Here is a 15,862-nt window from a genome sequence, read left to right as displayed (position 1 = left end):
TTTAGTTCAGGTTTTCTTTCTAGAAGAACCAGAGTAATTAAAATTCAGGAGCTGGAATTCCTGTACAGGGGCTCACTCTTCCCTGGAGATTCATATAGCTGAGGTTAAAAGCTATTGGTTCATGAACCTCCTGATCATCCACTTAGGATATTTTGAAATATCCTTAACAAGGTCATAAGTTTTTCTGGGTTTTGATAATGGTAACAGAAATGTCGATCCACCAAGGCAAGAGAGGTTTACCAAGATACCCTGCCTATTTTCCAAATTAAAAGATTTTTACTTTCAGAAAACCAAAAGTGCTCCCACTGACCAGCCCTAAATTCCTAAGTTTGATCTGCACAGAGGAGGAGTGGCTTTAACATTTCTGTCCTTTAAAGCAATCCACTGGTGGCTTATTGAACCTCCTACATCATCTTAAAAAAGTGCACCCATCCACCCAACTGTCGTGCCTCAGAGGTGCTCCTTTTGTGCACTCGTTATTTAACCTGGTCCCCTGACTTCATAAACATTTTACACACCTATGCAGCTAAGATGATAGCTGTCATACCCCGTGGAGGTGTTTTTCATCACAGCCACGGAAGGTCCTGGCAAACTGGCACTGGCTGCTCTCTGCCACTCTGACCTCCTGTCTTCATGTCTCCACACACAGATCACCTGGGATTGCTTGGCTCTGCTGCCCAGTGCCACATTAGAAGTGTGAACTGACCAAACATCCACTCCTGGCAATGCCACGTTGTTCCCTTCCAATCTGTCCACTCATTTGAGACACAAGCCTCTCTACAATTTCAGGCTAACACACCACCCAGTACAGCTCCACTGCAACAGCCGTGGATGTAACAGCAGGAGCTCCAGCAAAACAAGCCCTAAATGGCACAGCAAAGACCAGGCTGCCTCTGCTTATCACCTGAGATAAGCCCACCTTGCTGTCCATGCTTTGGACTCAACACCACTACCCCCTGTGCTTCCTGGGTCCTCTCTCACACAGACTGCCACCCCTCTTCATTCAGAGGTTTCCCCACTGTGCAATGAGTGAATGATGTACTGCAGAGAACACTGAACTGTAGTTTTAGGGACACTTTGGTGCTTCTTTTCTTTCACCGTATCAAAACAACGCTGTCTGGTGACAAGCAGCAGTGGAGTGTGCTGCAGGAAGCCCTATTTTACCAATGTCATTTCAAAACCCTCCAATTTTTAATAAACTGCTGTGTGGCTGTTTTAATCAAGCCCATTTCCCATCACTCTGACTGAAATAAGCTGCTGATGTTGTTATCCATATGAGCACCTAGAAGGCATAACAAAACTCATGACAACACTTATACATCAATAACATCTCAAAAGCCACATTTTGGCTTATTGTTGCAAGCAACTGCTTCTTTTTTTTTTTTTTTCTTACGGCTCTTCAGATTTTAATATCTTTTTATGAGAAACTCAGCAGTGTGACTTAAGGAACATCCTCAGCTGAGGATGAGTCAAAGGCTCAAGCCCTTACATTCATTCTTGTTATATGTGTATTTGATGAATCCAGTTGATTTTACTTTCTATTTTGGGGATAAAGCCTCAGATTTGTCATACTAGAGAACTGACAGGCCCAAAAGTATAAAGATCACATCTCCTCTCACCCATCAAAGGTTTCTGTGGTCTCAACACTGGAGTCCTACTTTAAATCTTATCTTCAGCTCCAATAGACTGAAGAGAACAACATAAACCAGCCAATATGACAGATAAATCATCGTATCATTAAGGCAGCTTCTTAGCAATGAAAAATCCTTTAGGCATGACAACTCACAATCCCAGAAAATTGCAAAACATTTTATAAGGAGAACAGAGGAATCAGGGCTCTAGGAAGTGGTTGTATATATCACTTCTCATAAACTTCTCATCATCAGATAGAACCCTTTACCTGATTCTCCACAAGGATGCTGCAAGATTTATAACACTTAGCACAAAATAAAATGCAAAAGATAGAAATATGAGTAATGGTTGATACATAATCAAAAATAAGATGGTATTCAACAACTGGTTGACATTGCATCTGAGTGGGTGTTTCAAAGTGCTGCAGCCCATTTAGTCCTCCTTCATTTGAAATCCCTGTGGCTTTGGGGAGTTCCTGAGTGTTTCACTTTTACTTCACTTTTACTTCTTGCAAGAATTCACAATTTTTTGCCACCTAGAAGACTCAGCAATCAGGGTGGTGAGGCCCTGGCACAGGTTGCCCAGAGAAGCTGTGGCTGCCCCATCCCTGGAAGTGTCCAAGGCCAGGTTGGATGGGGCTTGGAGCAACCTGGGATAGTGGGAGGTGTCCCTGCCCATGGCAGAGGGGTGGAATAAGATGAGCTTTAGTGTCCTTTCCAACCCAAACCATTCTGTGATTCTATCCTAGTTAAGGAGTGAATCAATTTCTACTGAAATCAGCTTCTACTGAAATCAGATAACACACTAATCTTCATTTCTGTCTTTCTTGATCATTTTCATGTAACATTTAATCTTCACTGTTCACTGGTTTTGATATGGCCACTATTCTCATGAAGTCTGGCTGTCTTTCAATTCTAATGCACTTATTCTTTCAGTGTGCCTTTGCTTTGGAAGTCCTTCATTTTCATCTAACAAATCACTCCTACAGAATGAGTTGTCAGTGTCTCTACATCCTCTATTAAGTTATGTAATTAAAAGATAAAGAGTAGTTCTAGAATATGTATGGGTTGATACCACTATGCATGAATAAACATGTGTCTATATATGTATATATAAAAGATATGAACTGATGGAAAGCATATTAATATATATTTCAATCAATAACTTTAACCACCAAACCTTTGACAAGGAGGTGTTAGCACACAGTAACCTGCAAGCCATGCAGTGAAAGGTATTTACTGTGCTTATGCTGACATGTAATTAATTTTGTGCACTTCAGACATCTCTCTGGAGCCCTGTAAATATACACAAGTAAAATCAGTTCAGTAAAATGTAGTCTGCAAGACTTCCATTCAGTGGAAAGAATTATTCATTAGAGTAAGGCTTGTTTTCAATTTATATCAACAGCCTGAAGTTGGGTGTCAGATTAAGACTCTCAGGAGATGTCTAGTGACAACACAGTAAGCAAGGTGATCAAAGATAAATAGTAAACAACTTTTGACATGCAGGAGTCACCACACAGTCTTATCTCCACATTTATGAGGTACATTTTTATCTTCCTGTATTCTCAGCTTTCATACAGTAGACAAAAGCATGAATAACATCTATAACACACTTATGTATGAAAATGTGTTGCATCCAGAGTTACCCCTAACTCAACACCCCCAACTTTCAGCTCCACTGTCATTAACATTGAATCACGGAATGTTCTGAGTTGGAAGAGACCCACAAGGATCATCAAAGTCCAACTGCACAGGACACCCCAAGAATCCCACCTTGTCCCTGAGAGTGTTGGCCAAACACTCCTCGAGCTCTGGCAGCCCTGAGGCCGTGACCACTGCCCTGGGGAGCCTGTTCCAGTGAAGACAGAGATGTGTGCTGTATCACATGACACAGAATGTGACATGTGCATTTTTATTGATATTATAAACTTTTATTGATGTGATAACCTTTTAAGTTTATATCTACCTTCTGCAGTTTCGAGCCTGCAGTTTGAGTTTTTTGTGTAAGAATCACTTGCATCCTCAACCTCTTTGTCCTTGAAGAGGTTGAAGAGACTGAGAATAGTCCTGTGGTTCAGAACCTCACAAGGATGTATTTTGCATTCAAGGGTTTTGGTTCCCTGTCCTGCAGTCAGTGATGGTTCAATTGCCTCCGTCAAAGGTGTCTTGAGTGGGAAATCTATATTAATTTATTTTCTCAGGCCTTTAAGAAGATATGTGTCTTTGTGTCACATTTAGTTCTTTTATATGCCAAGTGCCTAAACTGAAGACTTCGTATATACAGACTATGTGTGCATACACTAAAAGTGCAAAAAAAAAATAGAAGATAAATAGGTACATACATACATACATGAACCTTTTTTTTCCCTTGCTCTGAGTGAAAAACTTCAGCCTAATTTGGTTCTTTTTACAAGGAGTCTTAACTAAATAAATTAGCAGAGCAGCAGACAACACTTGTACAGGATCACATTACAGCAAGAGCCTTAACAAGAACTGCAGCATTGCTGCAGTTCAGTGACAGGATGATTTTTGGCAGATTAGACTCCGTAACGTCTGCTTGCCTTTGAAATGCCATCAGCTCCACAGGTCTGGTTGTGTACGGTTACAAAATGATAATATTTTGAATGAATAAGCAATTTACTCAGAGTTTTATTTATGCATGATATTAAAGGTAAGGTCCTTTGAATTATTGGTGGGTTTTTTTTCTCTATCTTACAGTCTTTCTAAGATTTCCCTGCTACTTATTGAAATTGATACTACATGTGACAGGATTTCTAACCTCTACAACTGACCATGTTCCAGGTAGATAGCCCAAATACTCACCCTACGCCTGTGCCTGAGTTTATGCAGATGGCCTGTGATAGATGTGGAGCTCTTTGAGCACAACTGCTGCCAGTTTCCTGACTATGCACATGACCCTTCAGACACCTGATCCCATGTCAAATTGCTAAGTACAAAAAGTGTAACAGCACATCAGTGCTTCTCATGTTTTCAAATGGTGTAAACAGAGGAAATACTCCGGCCTTATCTTGACAGAACACTTTTGCTCTGCTAGGCCCGGAAAGAATGCAAGTTAAACTGTGTTTTCTTAGAATACATGTTCTATTATGAAGACCAGATTCTCCAGTGTGCTCTGTGTGCATCAGTAGTGACACGTTGTGATATTCTCCGTCCAGTGTTGGGACATTCTCCCACTGCCACATCTTGACACACAACACTGGTAGGGGAATAGAGATAGGAGAGACCAGGACACAGAAGTCACTCTCCTGCATGAATGCTTATAGCATATTCCAAAATGTCCCTTAGGCCTCAAAGGGGGAAAACAGCACAGCAGCACTTGGGCACCCCTGAAATCTTCTGTGCTATGAGCAGCAGTGCCAAACAGCCGAAGCACACTGCAAATCCCATTTTTCATACAGCCTGTGCTCACATTTATGGCTCATACAAGGAGAGAAATATCTCTGTAGTCATTCCCTCGAGTGTTGGTACCTGGTGCCTGTGTCACTGCCACTCTTCACTGCTCCGTCATCCGTGAAATTAAAGGTGCCGGTCCAATTTGCCAATTCCTCTCCATTCTGCCAGCTAAACTGCAGCCCTCTAGCAAGAAAATGAGGCAGTTGATATTTGGCATCATTCATTAGGTCAAGTCTATCAGCATGAGTTCTCATGTCCTATTTCTTAACGTAGAAATGTGACTATGACACGTTCACCAAAACCAATGAAAAGATACCAAGAAGCACACGATATCACTTTACTAGTGGCAACAATTAATTTTCACTTCCCATAGACACTGAAAGTCCTTGGCTGAAAAGAAAGTCAGGCTCCCCATCCAAATTTGAAGGCTCACTATTCATCTGTGCTCAGAAACAGGATACATATGTGTGGAGTGGAGGAAGGTAGAAATTTCATTCCAAAAGACACAAGGCCAAAGAGCTGGAGATGTGGAAAACTGCTGCTCCAAATTTCAATTTTACATCTACAGTAGTTGTTAAATGTGATGGACACTGGGTCCTTCCTCTAATTTGTTGGCCATGCTAGCAAAGGATTTGTCACAATATTTTGCTTCTTTTCCCTGTTTGGACAGAAGACATTTTTTTAAGCCAATGCACAACGTAATCATCACAACTCTCTGTTTTCCAAACTTCCACAAATTCATTCCAAGCTCCATGATACCTGCAGTCTTCTGGAAACTACACCTACAGTTAGGTAGAAATCTAAAAATGCTAAAGAAATATTGGACAACAGTCAAATTCTCCCCCTAGCTCAGAAGTCAACAAAACCGAACCTTTCAGATTGTTATTTTTAGACTTCTCCATTTTAACCCAATTTCATTATTTCAGAAGCCTGGCAACAGAGTCGTGAACATTTGGTACTGCCAATACTGAAAGTGAACTTTCAGCTGAATTGTGTGGAGATGGCCAGGGAATAATCTTCCAGCACACTTTGTCCAAAAGAAAGGGCATCCAGGACCCCTGTAGTTTTTCTGGTCAACAGGGTTATTACAAGGACTGGAGAGTCTCTCAGAAAACATCCACCCTCTGGTCTAATTGGCAGCGGTATAAGCAAAGGAAATCAGGAAGGAACAACATGGGGCGTTAAAATATGCCCATGGGACTCTCATGAGGTTTAACAAGACCAAGTGCTGGTGCTGCACCTGGGTTGGGGCAGCTCCTGGGATCAATCCAGGCAGGTGATGAACAGATGGAGCAGCCCTGGGGAGAGGGTCCTGGGGGTGCTGGTGGGGGAGAGGCTGGACATGAATCAGCCCAGAAACCCCCATGCCCTGGGCTGATCCCACAGTGTGGGCAGCAGGGGAAGGGGGGATTCTGCCCCTCTGCCCCCTCAGGTGAGACCCCTCTGCAGAGCTGCCTCCAGCCCTGGGGAGCAACAGCACAGGGACGTGGAGCTGCTGGAGCAATTCCAGAGGAGGCCACAGAGATGCTCCCAGGGCTGGAGCCCCTCTGCTCTGGAGCCAGGCTGGGAGAGCTGGGGGTGTTCACCTGGAGAGGATAAGGCTGCAGGGAGACCTGAGAGCCTCTTCCAGTGCCTAAAGGGGCTCCAGGAGAGCTGGAGAGGGACCTGGGACAAGGGATGACTTCCCACTGTCAGAGGGCAGGGTTAGATGGAAGGCTTATTGGGAAGAAATTCTTCCCCATGAGGGTGGTGAGGCCCTGTCCCAGGTTGCCCAGAGAAACTGTGTCTGCCCCATCCCTGGAAGTGTCCAAGGCCAGGTTGGACGGGGCTTGGAGCAGCCTGGTCTAGTGGAAGGTGTCCCTGCCCATGGCAGGGGATTGGAATAAGATGAGCTTCAAGATGATCTTTTAATCCCCTCTCAACTCAAACCAATCTTGGATTCTGGGATTCTATGAATCATATCCAAGTGTGTATACATTATGCTACAATGGCTACAGGGTAATTAAGTGCTCTGGATAATCAGGGAGCCCCATACCTTGTATGTTGCTCTGGCAGTTTTTAGTCAGCTGACACTGCTCAAGGTACAATTTCTGAGTATAATACTGGTGTGAAGAAAACAGGAGAAAATGACTAAAACACCTTCACTCTGAGGTTTGTTGAAATACACACTTGTGATTATCTCCCATGCACCACAGTCTAACACATTTTTTGCCACACTGTAACTGGTATAGAAACATGCATCCTTTGAATGTATATCTTTGTATAAGACATCTAAATATATGGCCTTAAAAATATCTTATAATTGCTAAGGGCAACTCTAAGTGATACATGGGGAGAGAAAACAGAAGTGTGGGAAAACCAAGTTGGAATCATACTTTTTAGTTTGATTTAATTTACGTATTTGAGGCTCAGATATTTGCTTGCAAACTGAAATAGAGAGCATTAATTCAGATAATTAGCTGGTGTTTGTGTGTCCTTCAGAGGTGAACTCTCCTAAAAGTATAGCCAGTATTCAAGCAGATTAAATGAAGAATTAAAACATGCAATAAAGTCCTTCCCTTTTCTCTGTCTTTACTCCACACGTAACAGCTGGAAGGAAATCTAAGTAAATGCCCAAAGGTGGAGGGGGGTGAATCTGTCCATAAAGCAAAACAAACAGTAAATTACTCTTGAATGCCCTCCTCTCATCAAGCAGTTTTTTGGGAACGATGTGCACTGCAGCAGGGGTACCAAGTTTGAAGGAGGACATTCACATTTTGGGTAAGATCCAAGAGGAGGTGGGAAGACTAACGCTGAGGAATGGCAGATATGTCTTATGATGACCAGCTTAAAATACTTGGCTTTGAAATGGCAGGAAGGGGGATCTAATTAAGGTACAAAAATATCTAACGAGGGCAAGCAAGGGTCTGGGTATGACACCTTCTGTGGTGAGGGTGAAGTAGAGAGCTGTGAGCTGAGCTTATAGAGCCAGGAGAAATCCAAGTGCACAGCCCCTAACCAGGCAGATCACACAGGGCTCTTCTTCCAGCAGGTACTCCAGAGATTAACAACACACAGGCTTATAGATACACAAAACACACCACCAAAGAAATGCTGCACAGCTTCTAGGACCGTGTGTCTCACTGTGAGTCTGTAAGGCTGAGAGCAAGCTGCTGCTCTGCATTTTCTGCAGTGGTGGTACAATAAACCTCCTCCTCATGGTAAGAACAACTTCCATGAACAATGGTTTATAGTATTGGGACTGAGTAGAAACCAAGGATGAGACATTTAAAAACACTGACCTGAATTAATTCTGTTTCTAACAAGATTACTGAGAGCTTTACCATTGATTTTGATCAGCCTTGAGTCGGGAGAATTCAATTTTTAAAACATAAAATGTTCTAATCCTCTCAGTTGTGAATTCTAAGTGTCCATAAAAGCTGCCTGGACAAATTTGCAAACAGTCTGAGAAAATAGAAAAGAGACTTGAACTGCTCCATTAGTATATTTCTTTGGCATATTACTGTAGTTTAATTCTACCACATTCATTCTCAGCACTAACTACATTTAAACTGGTAAACAGAGAAGAGGCAAATTAATCTTCTGTGAATCAGAATTGCAGCACAAAAGCACATGCAGGATGGAAACACAGAAAAGGAAGAGAAAAAGCAGCAGAGCATAAAAAAGAGGGTAAAGAAAGATTAAAAGAATGGGAGGAAAGCTGAGGAAGTGACTCAGACATAGAGGTCTACTATGCGATTGAGATAGTTCATGTAAAACAGTTTAAAAAAAGAAAAGAAAAGCTAATTTTACACCTGGAATCATTACCAATGATTACCAATAGTGGAACTTTGCCATTTGCTCAATTTACAAATTGTGATAACTTCTAAATTTACTATGTTTTCCCAACGTGTGATGCTGATGACGACTTTATAAAAGATGTAATAGCCAGAAACACTCTCAGTGCAGAGATGCTATGTTTTGCCCATTCACTGCAAGGAAATTGCTCATCAAGGAAGATGGACGTCATTTATGGACATCATTAATCACAGAAATTACCCCTAACAAATAGGAGCATGAATAATGTTGTGCCTTGCGTTGGAGAAGCTCAGTGAAGTTGGATGTCTTAGCAACAAAAACCTGAGTTCCAGGTAAATGTCAAAGGAATATTTTGATCCTAATTGGTAACTGTAAATGTTGAATCAGTGTGTGGCCAAATAAACAGTGGCGTAATGTAAGAATAGCGGGAGGGGGTGAAAAACCAGAAAATTAACAAAGCAGCAGTAATTCTGAAGGGCTTGTCAAAACCGGCTGTCAGGAAACAGCAGGATGCAAATACTAAAAGCCTGTTGCTGCAAACCAAACAAAAAACAACTCCCACACAAGCAGAGGTTTTAATAGCCGAGGATGTCAGGTAATTATGAGGTTTTTGAACTACGAGGCAGGAACCAACGTGTGGATGGGTTGCAGCAAAAAGCTTTGTATCCATCCTGCTCTCACACTGAGATCCCACCTCAGGGGGGGAGGAAAGGAAAGGTGAAAATTCAGTTTAGACCAGAAGGCAAAGCTTTAAAAGGGGGCCATTCTACAGCTAATAAATGAAGAAGACCCAAAGGGCTTTAAGCACAGCTGGAGGTCCTGTCTGGTCTCTGTCCAGAGAGCAGTCCATGACCATGCATGCAGCAGAATTTATTCAGGGAAGATCCATGGGCTTTCAGGGCATAAGAGCAGTTTGAAGCAAGCGGCTGAGTAACACAGTGATTGGCACCTCTGGGTGACAAGGACAGAGTGGCAACGGGGGCATCACAAAGGTGGTACAAGGACAGAGCACCTGCCACTCCAGTGAGAACCCATTCCCCAAATACCGCCAACTCATCCCCTTTAATCCCAGCCAGCAGGCTATTTCCACTCATCTTTCAAGGTGACAGCTACCACTATCCTCGTCCAGTATCCACCAGAGGCAAATTAAACCCCCCAAAAAAGTAAAACCAGATAGAAAGTGATGTTGTCTTATGTCAGTGATGCTAAGCCAAGACCTGACTCAGCCTGCTGGCCTACACAAGTGGTCAAGCAAGGGGAAGAAGAGAAGTCTATAGCCTCCTTTTTAGAAGGGGGAAGGAAGATATGAATGTCTGCAGGAGCAAGGCAAAATACTTCATTTTCTTTCTGAGCTCCCTCTGTTTCTTGTCTTCACTTTTCCTGCTCTTGCTTTCTAGCAGTTCTCATATTCCTGCTCTGCATGCATTCTCCCTAGCAAAGAGGCCATTAGGAGGTGACAGCAAATTCAGGTTTTGTGACTCCACCTTCTGATTAAGTTATAAGCTAATGGTATATACATTCATTCCATATATATCATTAGTAATTTTATAATCTTACTTCTACAGGGCTGGTCATGGTGCTGCACTTCACTGTCACACGTTACTCAAACACATATCCAGTCACTGCCCTGACAACCAGACAGTCCAGGCCATGTAAAGGCTTCCTAAAATCACTGGGAAATCACTTGCACTGTACCTCAGTTTCCCTCTTTCGTAATTCTTGTGCCCTTGAAGAGGAGGAACTGAAGACTTTAGTGTTAAATGATCGTGCTACTCTCTTTGAAAACGGAAAGTGATGCCCCCAGCCTATTAACGGGGATGTCACAGAGCTGTTGGAAAGTCAGATGGTTAATCCTGCCAGAGATCCAATTCCTTCTTTCTGCAAAATAGGGAAACTATGACTCACTGTTGTCCACAGGGTGTACGGAAAATAAAACGAAAACAGTGGTATGCACGAGTGACCTGCAGATGAAAGTGATTGAAAACACTCACTAAAATGGATCAGAGAGTAAAAGGAGGTTGGGTAAGGGGAACATCAGGAATCTCCAGGGTGACAGACTGCTGCACAAGTGAAGACAAGCACAGCAGCCAGCAGAGATAACAGTAAGAGGAGATTTGGATTAAAAACAAGGGTCCCTTTTTATTTTGCACAGGCCAGAAACAGCAAGTTTATTTACACTGCACTTGAAAAGACCTCAGAGGTGCTCAAAAGGAGTAAAGTTACCATGAGGTAACAGTGAGACACTGAGATCAAACCCAGCCCAGCAGAGTCCAGTCAGATTAGCCTCTGTGTCCAAAACCTCTTTCCTGATAAAAGGGCCAGGCTCAGTCCCTGAAGACAATGAAGTCAGATGACAAGGTAAATGCTAACCTGAATGATTTAATATCACTTCAAACACCCCAATCCATTCTGAAATAAATATTCAAGGCACAGCTGTCTAGAAAGACACAGCACAGATGAAAGAAAGAAACATAAATCTGTCTGTAGCAGTCCAGGTCCAATTCACCTGTGCTATATAATACCAGAAAAATACCATGTGTCCATTGGCTTCTTTCAGTTGGGAATCCATGGGCACAACCCTACTAGGCAGGGCACAAATAAGTAAAACATTCCTGGGGCCAACTCATGTCCTTGAGCAGGATGCTGTCCTTTTTATGTGAGTCCATATGAAAACTCACATTTGCATCCAGTGGAAGCAGCATTGGATCTGACCAGTCTGGTCTAGAAAAATAGTTATTTCTCCAGTAAAATTAGCAAAATGCAAGTGTTAGTCTGGATACATGAATCCTTCTAGTTGCTCCACTAATAGAGATCAACCTTTGTCTCAGTGACCTACAGCTTTGCAAGTTGACTGACAGTGGGTAATTACTGAGCTGATCACTTGCCATCTTACTGGGACAAGATTATTAAAAGGTTTGGAAAATGTTTGAAAATACATGGAAGAGCAGGAATAGTATATTCACAACAGAAGGAAGAAATGAAATAAAATAGGTCCCATGAAAAACAAAATACGGATCGAGGATGTGGGAAATGAGCACATCTGGTTACACCACACACTTGGCCTTACATTATTATACCAGGGACAAGTTTGGCTCTGTGTGTTAGAGGGAAATAATAGTATTAAAGTGGTGGAGGAGTATATTTTGACTAGTGCAAAAAGCAAAACTGAAAACATAGGTGGGAAGCTTCTGGATTATAATCGTTATTAGAAAGAGGTTTTGTTTCATGTATCACATTTCTCATTTGAGTTAAGCCTTGCTTTAGATATTCACATGCAGTGTCTGAAAAACTCGGTCCAAAATCACTTCCCAAGAAGAATAAGACAGACTCAACACCACATCCAACTAGTGGGCTTTACAGGGGATGAAATGTTGACTAGGACACCAAGAACATCAAAGGATGCCTTTCAAAGCAATGCAATCTTACCTTTTCTCATCTGTGGCTGGAAGACAAACGTCTAAGGAGTAATAGATAATCTTTATAAATTCTATTTGTAATAAAATATTAAATGATTAAAATATTATTGTTTGTAATGCTTAGGGGCAGCACAAAACCCACAACAGAATGAACTGATGGTGAGGCGCATTGTTTTCAAGAAAAAAACCTAACGAACTATCAAGCCCCAAACACAGAGACTCACAAATGTTTTCAGATACCAACAAATTTTTACATTTGAGATGGTATCTCACTGCAAAGATGCCTGATGCAGGCTGAGTACCACAAGCAATCTCACCACAGCACTAGAGATCTGACTAAACTAATTGCTTTGCATCTCAAGTACTAATACACTTAGCATCAGGTCAAGTGTCCCTACCCTACCCTGAGGATTCATGCTGAAAACAATGAAGAAAATACCATTTAGAGTCAATGACTGTGTACCCAGTACCAGGCACAGGAATAGGCAATGCTCCCTCTCTCCACGCACTGAAGTGGATGGCACAATCTCCTCCTACCACTTAGCAAGCCCTCAAAAGTATTGATGATCTAAGATGTTCGGCTAGGACTGTGAAAAGCCTAGCTTTGGCTTATTTGTTCTGATGGAAAATGCCATGCCACTGACAGAGGCTGCTTTTAAGGTTTTTCTCAAGAGAACTAAAGCATAAAACCGAGTAAATAAAAAGGACATGGAAGGACAGTGACTATCTGCAGGGCTGATGAAAAAGCAAAATGTATGCAAGCAACAGAGGGCAAAGATGCCTCAAAGAAATAAGAGGTTAAGTCCACAGTTTGCCTGAGGGAGGCATGGACTGCTGAGCAATGAATGCACTTGAATTAAAAACTGAGAAATGAAATGAAAAAGCAATCAAGGGTAAGAATGAGGCACAGCGAAAAGTAAGAAAATACAAAGCCTTGCACAGTGATTATGTCTGAACCAAATCCAGCAAGTGTAAGAACCATCAGGAATCTCCAATCAGGTCAAAAACAGAAGACCAAATTACCAGGTCAGCAACACTGGTCAGTGGCCAAGGATGTGATCCCTCTCAGCTGGGGCTGTGGGGGACTCAGGTGTAGCGCAACCCAAAATAGGAGCACTGGGATCCAGGTTTGGTTTCCTACAAAAAGAGGCAAGACTGAACCTTGCACCTGCTCGCACACATAGATGCCAAGAAGGTGATTCTCTTCAAAACAACATAAAACAAGTTGATGGCAGGTTATAACAGAAATGTCAGAGGGGTTAAAACCACTTTGGATGAGAGGATGTTGAATGCTGGGTATTGGTAAAACTGAACCATTACTTTGTCATACAGAGTGGTTTTGCTATCTTAAAAGCAGACCTGAAACATAACAGTCCTAGAAGTATGTCAGGTCTAGAAGGAGCAGGGACCCAAACCCTGTCTATTCGCTGCATCAGGGCCATAGGGAGCACTGCCAGGGAGCACAGGAGAGGAAATAACATACCCTCACACTCTGGTACTCACACTCTGTACACTGGTACACCACTTTATGCTTTCCTTTAAAAGCAGATTAAAACTCTGGGTCAAAAACTCCCCCTTCTAAGTAGCAGAAGGAAAGACTTTGTTTTCAGGAGCATTGCCTAAAGAAACAAACAGCAGCAATGAGAATAGAAATGGAATGACCAGTGGGAGGGTGACTGCATCCAGCTCTGGGATCTCAGCACAGGAAGGACATGGATCTGCTGCAGCAAGTCCAGAGGAGGCACCAAAACGATCAGAGGGATGGAGCAGCTCTGCTGTGAGGAGAGACTGAGAGAACGGTGTTTGTTCAGCCTGAAGAGAAGGCTTCAGAGTGACCTAATTGTGACTCCCTTCCAGTACCTGAAGGGAGCTGACAAAAAAGAGAGAGAAACATTATTACGAGAGCATGGAGTGACAGGATAAGGTGGAATGGCTTAACACAGACAGAGGACAGGGTTAGATTAGATATTAGGAAAAAACTCTTTGCTGTGAGGGTGGTGAGGCACTGGAACAGATTGCCTGGAGAAGTTGTAGATACCACACTCCTGGAAGTATTTAAAGCCAAGTTGGATGGGGCTCTGAACAATGTGTCCTTGCAAGGTGTAAGGTGTCCTTGTCCATGGCAGGGAGCTGGAATGAGATTGTCTTTAAGGTCCCTTCCAATCCAAACCTTTCTGTGATTCTATCATTCTATGACTTCTCAGGCAGCTGAGTTTATCTGCTCCCTGCTTGTTCTGCCCCTTCCATCCCATTGCCATCTCTCCCCTGATCCTGTGATCCCCAGTACAGGCTCTAGAGCTCCTCTGACCTCTGGGGAGGTGATTCAGCTCCTTGTCTTTGCCAGGGTAGTTAGGCACAACAGGGATGCCTGCACCCCAGTCCTCAACGCCTTGAAATGCCCTTGGGAATACCTTGTAGAAAGATCCGCATGGCTGGATTCTCAGCGTCTCCTGCTATGCCAGATTAGACACAGTCACTTTAAGGTGATGGCCATATTCTATAAATACACATTTTTTTTTGTGTTATGTGTAGTTTCAAGACTTTGCTTTGTCCTGAAGTTTGCAGTGCTCTTCTCTGAAAAAAAACCACCCAAAATCAAGACCTGCTTTGTAGCTTTGTGAGGGATTCATCAAGGTGACTCACAGGATACATGTCATTTCTCTGGCATAACGTTTCCCTCTGGTTAGAATTGGAGGCACAGAGCTACCTGACCACAGAGATGACTCACTAGGTGACCTTCAGCTTACGTCTCCTGGGGGAAATATTTCAATGAAAAGAGACTTTTTACACTGGGATAGATGGTCTCAGGTTATAGTTAACACCTCCACAGGGTCTTATGAACAGTCCAGAGGAGCACAGGGCAGGAATGGGGCAGGAGCTCTCAGCTGACCTGAGTTGGCTGTAGTTCCTCAAACAACCAGTTTAGGACAAAATACAACTCAGGGCACATGCAGCCTCTGCAACTCCTGCTGTTGCTGATATAAGTACAACATGATCTTGTGGTACAGGACAAATGATCTCTCGAGGTGTAGTCCAGGTTTATTTTCTGTAGGTTTATTCTGTGTGTTTATTCCTTATTTGCCCATACAGTGCAAAAAATTATCATAAGCTATCTTTCTTATGTGATAAGGAAAGTGGTAAGAATGTCTAGGAGTTGATTTGCAACTGTTGAATAAAAACTACTTCAGATGTACAAAAATGGTGGTATTACCTGAAGTCATGAGACTCTGGTATTTATTAGGGCATACACAGACGTAAGAGCGATGTTTTATTCTCATTTAAAAGATGTAAAGCTTTCAAACAATGCAGGCTGCCTGCATGGGAAGGTTTTCTGCCTCTTGCTGTGTGATTCTTAGAGACATTGTATGTACCCCCTCTGGCAGGCCCCAGGGTAATCTATGTTTAGAGTCTTTAAAAGTTTTGAAAGTGTGTTCTCTTCACTTGGCTAAAAAAAAAAAAAGTAGTTTTAAAGGTGCAGTTTCTCTTCTTCAGCTAACACTCTAACACTCACCCTTTAGAGAAGTCAGGCTGGTAAAACACCCAGAATTTAGCGAATTTTTTGCCAGTAGAGTATTGGCATATAGGAAAGTATTGCTCTGA

At 42.6% G+C, this 15,862-nt stretch overlaps 1 protein-coding gene across 4 annotated transcripts in view; it reads right to left on the bottom strand.

Moving 5' to 3' along the window:
• The window catches only part of ST8SIA5 (ST8 alpha-N-acetyl-neuraminide alpha-2,8-sialyltransferase 5), a 69,300-nt gene that overhangs the window by 26,232 nt on the left and 27,206 nt on the right, over nt 1-15,862 (bottom strand). For 3 of the 4 annotated variants that reach the window (XM_017819819.1, XM_017819820.1, XM_017819821.1), the window contains exon 3: nt 5,124-5,231. The exons of the other annotated variant lie outside the window; for it this stretch is intronic. In XM_017819819.1, coding sequence (XP_017675308.1) covers nt 5,124-5,231 — 108 coding nt within the window. The remainder of the gene's footprint in view (nt 1-5,123; nt 5,232-15,862) is intronic. 4 annotated transcript variants of the gene reach the window in all.

This window comes from Lepidothrix coronata, unplaced genomic scaffold (genome assembly GCF_001604755.1).
Source record: "Lepidothrix coronata isolate B3197 unplaced genomic scaffold, Lepidothrix_coronata-1.0 Scaffold77, whole genome shotgun sequence".
NCBI lineage: Eukaryota > Metazoa > Chordata > Aves > Passeriformes > Pipridae > Lepidothrix > Lepidothrix coronata.
This window is presented reverse-complemented; position numbering and strand designations above follow the sequence as displayed.